This window comes from Zerene cesonia, chromosome 5 (genome assembly GCF_012273895.1).
Source record: "Zerene cesonia ecotype Mississippi chromosome 5, Zerene_cesonia_1.1, whole genome shotgun sequence".
In the NCBI taxonomy this organism is placed as follows: Eukaryota; Metazoa; Arthropoda; class Insecta; order Lepidoptera; family Pieridae; genus Zerene; species Zerene cesonia.
In genome coordinates this window covers 5374077-5388308 of record NC_052106.1, presented here as the reverse complement: position 1 = coordinate 5388308, position 14232 = coordinate 5374077, and the positions used below count along the sequence as shown (strand labels likewise).

The 14232-nt window shown below is 32.3% G+C and overlaps 3 protein-coding genes across 4 annotated transcripts in view; 1 reads left to right on the top strand and 2 right to left on the bottom strand.

Moving 5' to 3' along the window:
• The window catches only part of LOC119839889 (estradiol 17-beta-dehydrogenase 11-like), a 32420-nt gene extending 31761 nt beyond the window's left edge, over positions 1-659 (bottom strand). The window contains exon 1 of the mRNA XM_038366320.1: positions 397-659. The gene's annotated coding sequence lies outside the window, so the exon portion shown is untranslated. The remainder of the gene's footprint in view (positions 1-396) is intronic.
• Positions 660-4788: 4129 nt separating this feature from the next.
• LOC119840045 (short-chain dehydrogenase/reductase family 16C member 6) lies at positions 4789-11025 on the top strand. Of its 2 annotated transcripts, none has more exons than XM_038366542.1 (7): positions 4789-4910; positions 6402-6674; positions 8201-8316; positions 8666-8785; positions 9310-9471; positions 10118-10317; positions 10665-11025. In XM_038366542.1, exons 2-7 carry the CDS (start codon positions 6404-6406, stop codon positions 10759-10761), a joined length of 966 nt encoding a protein of 321 aa, XP_038222470.1. In that variant the 5' UTR covers positions 4789-4910; positions 6402-6403; the 3' UTR covers positions 10762-11025. The 2 variants fall into 2 exon arrangements, with proteins under 2 accessions (XP_038222470.1, XP_038222469.1); XM_038366541.1 differs by having other exon boundaries at positions 4803-4910; positions 6391-6674.
• A 138-nt stretch (positions 11026-11163) lies between these two features.
• Positions 11164-13849, bottom strand: LOC119840134 (chitinase domain-containing protein 1). The gene is made up of 6 exons (XM_038366647.1): positions 13452-13849; positions 13171-13351; positions 12640-12846; positions 12161-12322; positions 11759-11996; positions 11164-11346 (listed from the first exon to the last, which is right to left on the bottom strand). The coding sequence occupies exons 1-6, from the start codon at positions 13704-13706 to the stop codon at positions 11205-11207; spliced, it is 1185 nt and encodes a 394-aa protein (XP_038222575.1). The 5' UTR covers positions 13707-13849; the 3' UTR covers positions 11164-11204.
• Positions 13850-14232: the final 383 nt, after the last annotated feature.

The window sequence follows — 14232 nt, the reverse complement described above, 5'->3', positions numbered from 1 at the left end:
AATATCTTTACTACTTTTTACTAATTACTTATTTTAGCAATTAGTCTTAATAATGTCAAATTTGGAAAGGCGTCGGAGGCTAACAATAAGTGCTCGAATAGTAAAGAACGAAAGAGTAACAAATTTCTATTTCTAACCGTACAATCCAAAGGGTAGGGTAGGAAAATCATATCGTATTTTATTCAGTGTTTATTTTTTAGAGTATGAACGAAACGTAATTTTGCATGGTTTCGGGTTTCATTTTCTGATAATATGAACATTTTGTTTTATTCAAAGTCAGCACACTGAGAACCGCGATCGCCTTGAAATACTTTCCAATAGTAGGTATCTGCTGGACTATGCGAAAACGTTTACCTAACATGACAACATTTAATTAACACTCATGCTCAAACTCACCTATTCGATTATTTTTCTTGCAGTTTCGTTATTTGGGACTCCAGAAAGACGGCCAGCCTATTGCACTATGTATTTCACATTAATTTATGATTATAATTTTTATTTTTATGATAAACGAAAACAAAAGAATGCGATAGAAGATAGAATTTTTTATTTAATTTTTAAATTTGGAACGCGTTACGCGCGGCTGCTAGGTCGTTGTTTCAAACTGGCCGGCAACAGCGCGCGATGCTGCGAATCGACTGGGTTACTGAGCGTATCAACGTAAAGCGGGCTGTTCACTGCGCGCGCAATCTTCAAACGTACGACCCTCGCACCCTCTTCGAGATCATGACCTTCATGCATTTCCTTCGGCTGCACTATCAATAACATGCGGCTAAGAATATACAAACACGATTATTAATAAAAATCAACTTTCAAATTATACCTTCAGACTTTCCTTTCGCTATACATAATAAAAAAACATGATAAAAAAAATGCCCTTTATCGTTATTTTTACATACAACGCTCAAATTATTTTTTAACCTTTATATTAACACTAGCTACGCCCCGCGGTTTCACGCGCGTAAGTCCGTATCCCGTAGGAATATCAGGATAAAAAATTGCCTATATTTTATTTCAGTTGTCCAGCTGTCTACGTACCAAATGTCATTGCAATCGGTTCAGTAGTTTTTGCGTGAAAGTGTAACAAACACAAACTTTCGCAAATATAATATTAGTAGGACTTGTTCAAAGACTATTCGACCAATTATAAAATGGTCGAGCTATTGAAAAATTACAAAGTCGGTTATAAAATAATTTAACCGACTTCCAAAACCAAAAGGAGAAAGTTCTATGTTCCTCTATAGGTATGTATTTTATTTTTGATCTAAAATTTTGCAGGCTCATGAAATTTCTTTGCATTTTATTTTATCCTTCATTCAGGTAGCCTGTAAAGACCCCAAATAAGCGATAAATTCGCTTTTTGTTCTTTACGTCAAACTACTGTACATGTATTTTATGTGCTTTAATATTAAATGGCATCATCATTTATTCCAAGTGCCTAACATACAATAAATTATTACTTAAATATTTTGGTACCAATCTTAATCTTAATATGGTACTATTGAGTTTATCAGATAATGCAGTCAGGAGGACTATACCTAGTGCAACGTATGGAAACGTTCTCACATGCAAACAAAGACAAGAATTTTTGTAAATGTATACTAGATGTAATAAATATAGCCTATTGTAAACTCTTTCACGGCATAGCTGATGCATGGTTGACTTCCCACGAGGGGACTCCTCAACGGTGAGTATAAGCACAGATAATATAAAACTGTACAGTATAAGTATTATTTGTTTAATATCGAGTCCAAAACTGGGATAAGCATTAATTAAACATGTATATATCGACGAATTTACATATGATTATAATATAAATAAATCGTTTTTATAATAATACAAACTTTTGGTCCGTCGTTTGGCCCGCATATGCAAAGAAAAACCCGCATAGTTCGCGTTCCCGTGCGATTTCTGGGATTATACCTATCGTATTTCCTTTTTCAGGTGTCAAGCTATCTTAGTACCAAATTTCATGCAAATCGATGTAGGAGTTTAAGCGTGAATAAGCGACAGACAGAGTTACTTTCGCATATATAAATTTGTGGGGATTACGTACTTACTTCATTTAATAATAGGCTACCAACCTCTTTGATTTAATAAACATCTTAATTAACATCTTTTGTTTTCTTCATCGTCACATAGAAAAAAAATAGTTTAGTAAAAACTTTACAAATAATAGTAAGGCTACACAAAAGTAAAAAATTTAAATATATGAGTAAAAAATAGAATATAATATTCTTGATGAGGTTATTGGTGTTAAGTTATGGGAGGTATGCTCACATAAATAATAAATAGATGTCTGTATTGTCACCTTCACATAATATGTATAAGTATTATTTAACAAAATTATTCATTGTCTAACTTTTTGTCAATTATAATTACATAATCTTTCCAGTGGAGTAAACTCAAAACATCTTTAAAAATGAATACTTATTTAAGTGTTTTCGAGAATAATATTGATAATTTTAATATTTATAGTCTATAGCAGATAGCTAAGCAAAGTGGTCGCTATTTACTGTCCAGTCATAGATAAAGTTCATCAAAGCAAAACTACGGATACCTCAGTAATAACATACAAATATAAGTTCGAAGATCTGTATTGGTTAAGTTAGGAACTGGAGACATGAACTGCAAGTGTCCCTCATTACAAGTAGGTTCATAATTATACACCATCCACACGACCCAGCTCAACCCAGGTAGACTGTCACTCCGTAATTGCTATACGTTCCGTATTTCTGGCATTTCAATGTACCGACAGGACAGGCTCTCTCCCATATATATCAATTCGATTTGTAAATGCGAAAGATATAATGCGTTTATTAAGTACTTACTACCGCAAACTAATCAATGATAGACGATTTCTTAAAATTTTGACAATAATTTATTGAGTATACCACGATATGATTTCTCCAAAAGTAACATCCTCAATTACAACAATTTTGAAAAGGCTGCGGAACTTTCAAATATTTTTTTTTTGTTATGATTTACTAAATAGGGATGATAATCTTGTCATTATAATTACGGCACAATTTTTGAAAACTGGTTAATTCTTGGTGCAAATTCCTAGAAATACGCATTTTTTTTCATACATTATTTTTTCCATAAGCATCAACCTATACCCAGTCTAGCATGATCCATTTCTACTCCCCCCTTACAACAGAATACTTAATAATAATTAATGCTAGTGTAATATTATGTTATCTTTGATATTTCTAAGCACAGGTATACTTGAAACATAATTAATGTTACTCGAACCAACGAGCGCCATCTATTGTAAATATTAAGATTTAACCGTGAGCATTCTATGTATCTCTACTCGATTCTGCAAAATCACGTTTCCATACGTACACGTTACACCATGTATTCTATAGATGGCGCTACACAAAAAATTTATCCTTTGATCCTAATTTACACTTATAGTCCTAAAAAAGTAAGAAGAATATTCAAAAGGAGGTAGGTAACCATCAGTCACATGAATACAAATTTTGGCAAGCCACAGCCATTTTTTCGTTAATTTTTTAATTGTTTTTTTATCGTCGATAATGGCCCTCCCGCCCCTCCGCGTACGAATATCATTCGTATGAGTATAAAAGTTGTTTAGTAGTTTAATGAATAATTACTATTTTTGACAAAAAACTAAACCTCCTTCAAATTGTCAGAACTAGACGAAGGTTTTGAGATAAGAAACAAAAAAAAAAACTAGTATGAAATAAAAGCTTCTCAAATGAAAAGCCATCAAGCACATAATCTTGAATTACCAACCTAAACTTATGTTTTGTGGGTAAGATTATCGTGAAAAAAAGAATAATATAAATAAAGTATTCTTCTTTTTTTTAAATATGTACGAGTCTAAAAATTACTATGTATTTAATAATAAACAAAGTGACAAATATGCGATAAATCATACGGTGCATTATTTTACCCATAACCCATGCATTTATATTTTTCACTTAACAATTCCTGCTTATATTACAAACAAGAAAGTAACTTTGACTCTCTGTTACGCTTTCACGCTTTAACCACTGGACCAACTTTGATGAAATTTCTCAGAAAATAGTAGATAGAAAATAAAACTTCATGTGCGGCAAATCGGGGATGGTAATATGGTTATGGTCCGACTAAATGAATCATATTAGAAGGGTAGTCCATTATAAACCAACACTCAAAATACTTCAATACAAATTTATAATACAAAAGAATATCTCTCCATACCAGTATAATAATCGATTATATTTAAATCTGACTTTAATAATACAACATCAATACTGTTATTGTCGGATGGTATTATCTATGCATCGCAGAATATATTAACATAATGCAATAATTACTTTGCAAGATTTGAATAACAATTGACAATGTAGCCTTTAATAAAAGTAGGTATTTACAAACATAACATAATAATTTCTATAGTATACTAGCTGCACCCGGCAAACGCTGTTCTGCCTTACTCTTATCATTTAGGGGTATGAAAAATAGATGTTGGCCGATTCTCATAGATACCGGATAAGCACAAAAAATTTCATCAAAATCGGTCAAGCCGTTTCGGAGGAGTATGGCAACGAAAACTGTGACACGAGAATTTTATATATATAGATTATACAATTCAAATTCAAAATTAATTTCAAACACAACATTCTTTCTATACTATATTATACGATTCTTATAAATAACTAACACTCCAGATTATTCTTATTAGATTTATCTCAAAAGGTCCCTTGAAACCGGCACCATTAGCTTCCAATGTGTTGTTGTGGACAAAAAGAATTATTAGATGCAAATCAAAGTACCGTTAAGGAGAAAGCCTCAGAGTAGAGCACAGTTGTAGGCCAACCGACGGCCGCAGTACCCGCAGCGCGCTATTTGTGATGTGAAAAATTTTATTTACTCACATGATATTTTTCTGTATACAGGTACGTAATTATTATTTTATTATAAACTAGACAAAAAGCGTCACTGTTTGTAAGAATCGTTGTTTTAATGAGATTAAAGTGTGTTGTAATAAATTCGATTAAAACATTAAATGCTATATTAGTTTTACTTTCAATATTTTAAATAATTATGTTTAATGTACTATGTTAATGCAAAATTAATTAAACTCATAGGATTTTGATTATTTACTATTTGAGGTATTTGTGTATTTACAGTTTTCGCTCATAAACAAGAGGTTTTATTGTATAAAAAGTAAACTCGATATAAATAATCTTATCTAGAATAATTAGTACATATTAAAAATTCCTACCTAAGTTTTAAGTCAATTTTATTTATTGTCATAAACATTATTTATCGGTAAATTGAAAGACAACTTTCTTTTAGACAACCAAACTTTCGAGATATTACTCATAGAAGCGTGTATGTTTAAAAAATCACCCGAATGCGATATCGTTAAGTATCAATATAATCTTCTAGATTTAAATTTTATAGAAAGCATAGTAATAGCAATATGAAAGAGGTTAATCATAAAAAAATCAACTTGATAATCATGAAACTCACTACATAAACGATAATATTATTTAAATAATATACTTTACCGGGATAAAAAGTAGCCTATTTCACTCTCTAGGCATATAACTATAAAATTCCAAAAATCGTATCAAAATATCGCACAGGTGCGACGTGAAAAACATTTTTAACATTTATCACATTATTCGTATATTAGTAAGGATAAAGAAAATAGCAACTTGTATATAAAATAATGTAGACACTTAAACTAGTCACTTCACAGTGAAAACAACAACTCAACTCAACTCCTTCGTTTTTAAATGCATGAAATTGATTTTAAATGTAAATATTCGCTGCGTTCAATCAAATACTATGTTGTTTAATTTCAGTCAATACGTAAACAAGTAAAAACTCACATTCTTTTACTTGTAGAGCTAGACGCAAGATACATCACTAAAGGCTGTATCTGACCTTTCCGAAGTAGGTTACATGCATAAATATATAGTGCTCAAATTTATCTAGACATAAACTCGTCAATGTATAAATTAAAAACTACATGAGTTACCGATTTTGAAATTTATAATCTATTCCATTCACAGATACTTACAAAATTTAATGGTTTAAAAAGATTTTTGATTGTCAATAGTCAATGGTGCAATATGTGCATCCGTTCCGGAGCAATGCGCTTACATACATACGGCATATGATTGTTATCTGTTTAGATTAAAAGCATAAATAAATTTAATGCGTCTGCAAGGCCTCCTTGCCTAATCGTTCTATCACTACCCACTACCAATAAAGTGCACTATCATTATAATAATTGTTTTATGTTCGACCAGAATAGGTCTTTCTGATAAAATTACGCAAAAGTATGCTTGGTAAATCAAGTATATTTAATGTAGCGCAACGTAATACAATTAAAATAAAATAATAGCCTATTTCTCATTTCAGTATTCTTTCAGACATGTTGGAAGGCAGCAAATTAAAGAAACCGTCTCAAGTCGCGAGCATATTTGACATCGCGAAGGATACTGTCTTGTTTCTCGTACTGTCATGTTACTACATTCTCGAATCTCTGTTTTGGACGTTGGTCCCGAACGCTATCAGGCCTATGAAGAGTCTCAAAGGAGATGTAGTGCTCGTTACAGGTGGAGGGGGTGGAGTGGGCAAGCAGTTAGCTCTAAAGTTGGCTCGACTAGGTGCAAAGGTCGTAGTTTGGGATATAAATGAAGAAGGTGAGATGTAATACCTTTAGAGAAAGGTATAATTAACTAAGTAGGTTATGTGTTATGTGATATGTGACATTAAATGTTTGCTAGTATTCGTAAAGACGAATGCTTAAAACGGTGAAGGTAAAAATTGTGAGGAAACCGGCATGTCCAAGAATCAAAAATTCGACGGCTTGTGACATCTGCCAACCCGCACTTGGACAGCGTGGCGGATTATGTCCTGAACCCTCATAGGAGGCCTGTGTCCCAGCAGTGGGAACATATATGGGCTGATGATGATGATGATGATGATGACATTAAATGTATTTTATTAACTTTTATTTAGGTAATGCATGTATGCACTTGGTTCACTCGAATTCGTTGTGTAATCTACTGTACACATCTACCCAAAAAAGATATAATACTTGTATTTACACAAGCTTTATTTTTTTATATTGTGGTCGGATATTATAGTCCGTGCAAATCTTTCTCTGTAGATTAAAAGGGGTAGGTAATTATAAAAAAGTTTCAATGCTCATTTGTATTGTTTATATGAAAAACAAATGACAATATTAGGTAATTGCAAGGTAATTATGAGGCGCAACATGAATAGAAATACGTCTTGGCCGTTGGCACATAATAAATATTCATTTGCCATTCTCTAGACGTAAACAAGTATACACAGGTTACTAAGTAGATATTAAAAATGTAACTTTATTGATAATTTAACCCATGCATAGAATTTTATGTTAAAACGGTAAACAATTATCCTCCTATATTATAAATCCTACTAATATTATAAATTCGAAAGTTTGTAAGGATGTGTGTGTTTTGTTACTCTTTCACCCAAAAACTACTGAACCGATTGCAATGAAATTTGGTACGTAGATAGCTGGACAACTGGAACAACATATAGGCAACTTTTTATCCCGATATTCCTACGGAATACGGACTTACGCGGGTGAAAACGCGGGGCGCAACTAGTATTACTATAATTTTAAAGTTTTTAATCTTTTCTCTTTAGGTTTTTAGTCTCTCGTAAGGTTTTTAGTCTTACTTATTGATGTTGTAACGAGAAAAGGGGTATTAGGGCCTGTCATCACAATGACCATGTTAATATTCAGAATGGTGCACAGTTGAGTAAGAAGGTACAATTGAGTCCATGCCAATTTTATGTATCAGTAGATAAACTACATGCAAATTTACACGGTGGTGTGTTATATTCAATTTCGTCATCATCATCATCATCAACCCTTATATGTTCCCACTCACAGGCTTCCTATGAGGGATCCAATTTAAAAGTTGCTTATAAATAGCCTTCACTGAGTCTAAAATGCGACTAATATATCTCAATTATCTAATTTGATCCGACGTTCCGAATCCTTCACTGAGCACGGTCACAGTAAAAGAGTATAAATTATAAAATATTTAATTTATATTTACATACAAAATACTCTCGTAAAATCCAAGGTAACACTTATAAGAAACTTTAAAGGTTTTTTATTTTTCTACAATGTAGTCTTACACATTTACATACTTTAATATATTTGCAGCATTACGAAAAACATGCAATGCAGTTACAGATGAAGGATATGAAATAGCCAGCAATGTTGTCGATTTAGCAGATCGGAATGCAGTTTATAAAGCAGCTGAAAAAGTAAAAAAAGAAGTAAGATAGAATTAGACATATCATAAATTGATTTATAACATATCATTGCTCATTTCGTAATACAAGACTCACAAGACTAAGGAGTGAATTGCCATTAGCTAGCAGCATCTAGCGTCTAGCAGCCAAGTGTTAACCACAAGTCAACGTACCTAGACTGTAATTTAAACTAACTTGTAAGATTATAATAGGTACCAACAAGTTTATTTCTAATGAGCCTGTTGGCCTTGCAAGCTCTTTTTCAATATGGCAACTATCATTAACAAGGTGCAACGAACCGTTAAATAAAACATTAAATTTAAGTAATATGATACAATGTGTAAGAAATAAAAATGAACATTGTTTATTTCAGGTAGGAAAAGTGGATGTATTAATAAACAACGCGGGAGTTGTTTTTGGGGAAACTTTACTTGAGCTCAATGATAACGCAATAGAAACCACGTATAAAGTCAACATCTTATCCCATTACTGGGTAAGTTCACCGTACAATGACTGCCTTGGTCTAAGCAAATAATTTTTTATACAATTTTTATATTTAATTTACTTATTGAAAAAAAAACGCCTACTAGACAAATCCCGCCATTTATTGTTGGGTACGGAACACCGATAAATAAAAAATCGAATCTATATGTCTCGGTCTGGGGAAACACAAAAGGCTTTTAACCTACTTGTACGTCAAGAAAATTTATCTGTGACATATAATATACATATTATATAATGTATGTGATCTGGCCAACACGGGAATTAATTATATATATACTAGCTGTAACCCGCGACGTCACTTGCATAGTACCCGCGTAAAATGTATCCTATGCGCTAATCCAGACTATAATCTATCTCTGTACCATATTTCATACAGATACGACATACTGTTTTCGCTTGAAGGAGTAATAAATATCCATACCTCCGTCCATCCATACTTACTAACTTTCGCGTTTATAATGTTAGTAGGATTTTATGATTATAACATTAGTAGAAAAATACTTTCCTTTTCAGACGGTAAAAGCATTTCTACCAGATATGATAGAGACAGGAAAAGGTCACATCGTTACTGTTGGATCAGTGGCTGGTCTGTTGGGGACATACCGGTGTACTGATTATAGCGCGACCAAATTCGCAACTGTGGGCTTTCACGAGAGTCTATTTACAGAATTGAGGGTAACTATTTGATTTGATATTAATTAATATTTGTTTTAATATTATTGTGTTCTGTCCATTAAGATATTATCTAAATAAGTCATAGCAGTAGAGTGCGGTAAATAATATTTATGTTTTGGGCATTTCATACAGCAAGACACACCTTAAAAATCATTAAACTATTTATATATAAAATATATACTGGTGGCATAACTATTTTTCGAACAGTGAGTGGGGGAGCCGGAGGCCCATTTCCTTTTCTCACCCGTCCCAGTCCATTCCTTCTTTCCAGTCGTCAATTCTTTCCTTTTCCTTTAACCCTTAAAAGCGAGCAACACATTCGCAGAGGCACTACCTCTACCACTACCACGCGAATGTGCATGGTGCATGGTGAACGCTTTACCATCAGGCGAACCACCAGCTTAGCTGCCCGCTATAACATAAAAAATATGTATATTTAGCAGTCTTATTCATAAAAAGATATAACTCATCTAAAGGCTTGCTATAGTGCGATTTACAAAAAACGTTAGTTAGCTTTATAAGTCTGCAAGAAATTCCAAATGCAAGATTTTCAACCGCCTTCATTAATTTCAACATTTTTAGCCTTTGCCTGCCTACTTTTATTTTAATAAATTAGTAATTTACTCATACATTATCCTGTTTAAAGGCCCACGGCCACAACACAATACAAGCGACGCTAGTATGTCCATACTATATAAACACGGGTATGTTCGACGGAGTGACTCCGCGCTTAATGCCAATGCTGGAACCAGACTATGTGGCGGAAACTATGATCGATTCCATACGAAAGAACGAGGTTAATTGCATCATGCCTGGTTCAGTCAGATATCTACTGCCTCTTAAATGGTGAGATTACAACTGGTTACCTAATATAATAATTCTTTAGCTATTTGCCGCACAAACAGACAGGTAGACATAATTATTGTACAGGTATTGTATGTCTACCTATATTTATGCATACTTATATGTTATTTGTCGCAGATGGCACAGTAAGATACACAGCCAAGTTTCATTCAATCAGTCGTGCATTCAACCAAATATACAAAAATAGCAGATGGCCTGCAAAAACAAATCTAAACAGAAAAACATACATACTTTTACATCCTTTACAATAATAGTTGGAAAAGCTCTTAACTAAATAACTTTCAGATAAGAACTAGCTGTTAAAATGATTATTTATATTGTAATTTTAGCCTTCTCCCAGCAAAGATGTGCTGGGACTTAATGCATAGAGTAATGAAGGGGCCACAATCAATGATGGAATTGAAAAGGAAACCACAAGCTGCCTAACATAATCTTGGAGTTGAAATATATCTCTCATTAAAGTATTTAATTGGACAACAATTCTAGTGTATCTATATTATTGCGTTAGGGTCACAGATAACTAAATGTTTGAGAGGATGAAATAAAGGATAAGGTAGTTTTTTATGTATATATGAAGCAAAATAAATAATAGAATATAAAAATTCTAAGACTGATGTCTTCTGATCGAATTATTTCGTTATATGTCGTGTAGTTATAAGGATTTACTTTTATAATAAAATATGCATTTTTCAACAAATCTGTTTTGTTTCTTTCTTCTTTACATATATTCAACAAAAATCAACAACAAAATTCTTGTAGAATTTTATGTGCATGTTGGATCAAGTTATTTATTAGGCCAAAATATGAATGAAATACAAACACACCAAAAGATGAGATAATTTAATTAAACCTAAAAATAATATCACATTTCAAAATAAGTCATAAAAATAATCTAATCCTTGGCCTAGCTCCCAAATAGCTACTCCAGTACCAAACTCTCTCGCAAGATCCAGTCTCTTCTGGATGGAGTACAGAGTGGGGAAGAAAACCTTTTTCGCACCTTGTGATGTCCTAGAAAGGAAAATATTAATTCACATTTTAAATGAAATATTTTTTGTGTTCATCTTATATCATTGTAATATAATATTAAAGTGAAAAGCATTTCTTTAATTGTTATGAAAATTAAACTGCTGCAACATCAAATTACAAATAAACACAAGTCCAGAATTCTTTCTTTGTTGAAAGATAATAAAGAATGTTATAAAAAACTCAATGAATGAACACTTCAGGCAAGGTTACTTGTTTCAATCATGGAAACATACAGATTTCTATTCTCTGAAGGACCACAAACAATCTCCTATGGACTAATAAAGGACAAGTAAAAGAGATGCAGACTATTATTCCCATCACTCACCAAGTGAGATGAGATTTACATTGATTGAGATTAAAATAAATATTATTTAATACCTTCTTATCATATTACCTGATTTCAATATAATTTTCAGCTGTATTATTATTGTAGGATAACATCTGATTGTTTTTGGCATTTTTCAATAATTCTATGTACTCAGCACCAACAATAGGACCGCCTCCATTGGCTGTATAAGAGTTGCCATAGAAATTTAACCCAAGAAGAATTTTTGATCTTTTTGATGGATTTTCTTCATTTTCAATTAATTTTTCTAGACACAACCTCATCCAATATAAAGGTGCATTTGGACCTGAAACAATATCATTATACAACACAACATATTCAATACTATATGACACTATTCTCAATCAGAACATAATACAATAACTGATTCACTTCAACCATGAATATAATTGATTTAAAATATATTAGTGGTATGTTTAAATTTAATTCGAATATAAAAGCAAATCTCACCCGGTTTCTGTGGATTTGAAAAATCGTAAGTCATCACAGAAATAGCTTCTACATATGGATAAACATCATTGTAAGCTTTAATGAAGAATTCATCACTGGGGTAACCTCGGAAGGGTGGGTAGACTAGAATAAGTTTTAAATCGTCTTCACTCATTTCTAGACCTGCAAAAATCAGAAAAAGATATCTCAAATATTCCAAAGTTGCTACAACAAATACTACAACAAAAAATTAATATGCCACTCCAAAAGAATGGAGCTTTCCATTGTTGAAACAATTTTTGTACCAAACAAGATAAACTTAGAAACAATATCTTTTATATCTGAATATGAACCTGATCAGTTAGTCATGGGATTAACCGAAAAACATTAAGAACTTAAATATAAAACAACATAAATAAATGTTCACAGATTTCCCCTGTTTTAATAAAGTCGTAGAGTGAAAAGCTATATCACAATAATTGATTTAAAACCAATCTTACCAAATTGTTGGATAAACTTCACAGATTTCTCCACATACTTTCCAATCTGTGAAAGCATTTCTAACACTATACCATCAAAGCTCCACTGTTTGCACGTTTTCTTTACTTCTTCAATGAGAGCCTTTTGCTCAGACAGTGATGATGGTTCTTTGAAAAATGCTTTTAAATCTGACGCTTGCCAGTTTTCAAATAGCAACCGAGGCATTACTGAAATAAACAAAATTTATATTTAACTTTATCATATAGTTAAGTGCAATAATTTAAATGTCATTCAAGTGGGTTTTTTTCTACATGTTATTATTATAATTTCTGGTTATATAAAACTAGTGGTCCACCCTCAACTTTGCCCATAATATAACCTATAGCATAGAAGTTGTAAATTGGTACAGTAGTTGCTTTGATTAGTGTTTAACAAACACTCTTTTATTTATATTATAAAATAACACAAGAGATTTTCAATAATTCTTTCAACAAACAAATTTACAAAATTTTATTAACAATCTTTAATGGACAACTTAAGTCAATACTTACTTTTTATATTACTTGAAGCTCCTTTTTGCTTAACTACTTTCATCCAGGCATGGTCAACATCATGCAAACCAGATATAATATAAATGTTAGGACTTTGTCGCTTGACTTGCAACCATACTGGTGATATGTAGTTGAATTTGGGACCCCACATTTTCGCCACATCATAGCCTTTGTTATTCCACTGTGAAAAACCAACAGTAACATTTAATAACTATCTAGATTAAATAGGCTAGGTTTTATTTAAGAGCTTTAATACAAATTTTATTTTATACGTTTCATACCGGAGTAACGAAGCCCAAAACTGCATTGTTAAAGTTACGTGTGTTGACATTTTGATGGTAGGTAGCGTGATATTTTATAATATCCTTCGCGTATGGTGTTTCCACCACCAATTTTCTATCCAATACATTATTTTTTCGTGGACCCTCTTGCGCTTTTACACCTTTCTGTGACTTTTTGTCAGCCGGCGGTGATAGTGTTGCAAAGCAAACACTCAGCATAAAAAGAACTTGTACTATTGTAGAAAGGCATCTCATGTTTCAGATGTCAATGAATTATTTTTTATGACTAGATTCACACAAATACGAAATTGGCTAAAACACCGGGTAATCACAATGATTGATGGCTGGAGCTCTTGGCTTTTTCAAGTTTTGGTTTTGACTTTTGACACATAAGGTCGACTGGCGTCTAGCTGTCAATAATCTTACTTGACAACGACTTAACATTGTATTTGAAACAGATCATAATATTATAAGAAATAGAAAATAACAAATATTATGTTATTTGTATAACACCTTGTTTTAATATTTATGATGATTGAAACTGTAGAAGTGCAAAGCAGTATTGCATTAGCATCACTGGAATTGGTTAAGATAAAAATAAAATACTAAATACTTGGTAATTTGAATGTTTCACACAAATTTCAAATGCAAAAAAGGGCAAAATGAAAAGTTTGTAGAACTTTTAATTACTTAAATACATCTTTGCTATTTTCCGTACAATTAGTTGTTTTGACGGCAATCCACTCCCACCTCCTTACCTCGGTTCACCCACGCCGTAGTA

Excerpts from the sequence above, each read along its gene's own strand:
- LOC119840045 (XM_038366542.1), top strand. The coding sequence starts at position 6,404 with ATGTTGGAAGGCAGCAAATTAAAGAAACCGTCTCAAGTCGCGAGCATA. Across the intron at positions 8,786-9,309 it reads ACATCTTATCCCATTACTGG|ACGGTAAAAGCATTTCTACC; the intron begins GTAAGTTCACCG and ends TTTCCTTTTCAG. Across the intron at positions 10,318-10,664 it reads TATCTACTGCCTCTTAAATG|CCTTCTCCCAGCAAAGATGT; the intron begins GTGAGATTACAA and ends TTGTAATTTTAG.
- LOC119840134 (XM_038366647.1), bottom strand. The coding sequence starts at position 13,706 with ATGAGATGCCTTTCTACAATAGTACAAGTTCTTTTTATGCTGAGTGTT. Across the intron at positions 12,847-13,170 it reads AGCTTCAAGTAATATAAAAA|TAATGCCTCGGTTGCTATTT; the intron begins GTAAGTATTGAC and ends TGTTTATTTCAG. Across the intron at positions 11,347-11,758 it reads GAAAATTATATTGAAATCAG|GACATCACAAGGTGCGAAAA; the intron begins GTAATATGATAA and ends TTTCCTTTCTAG.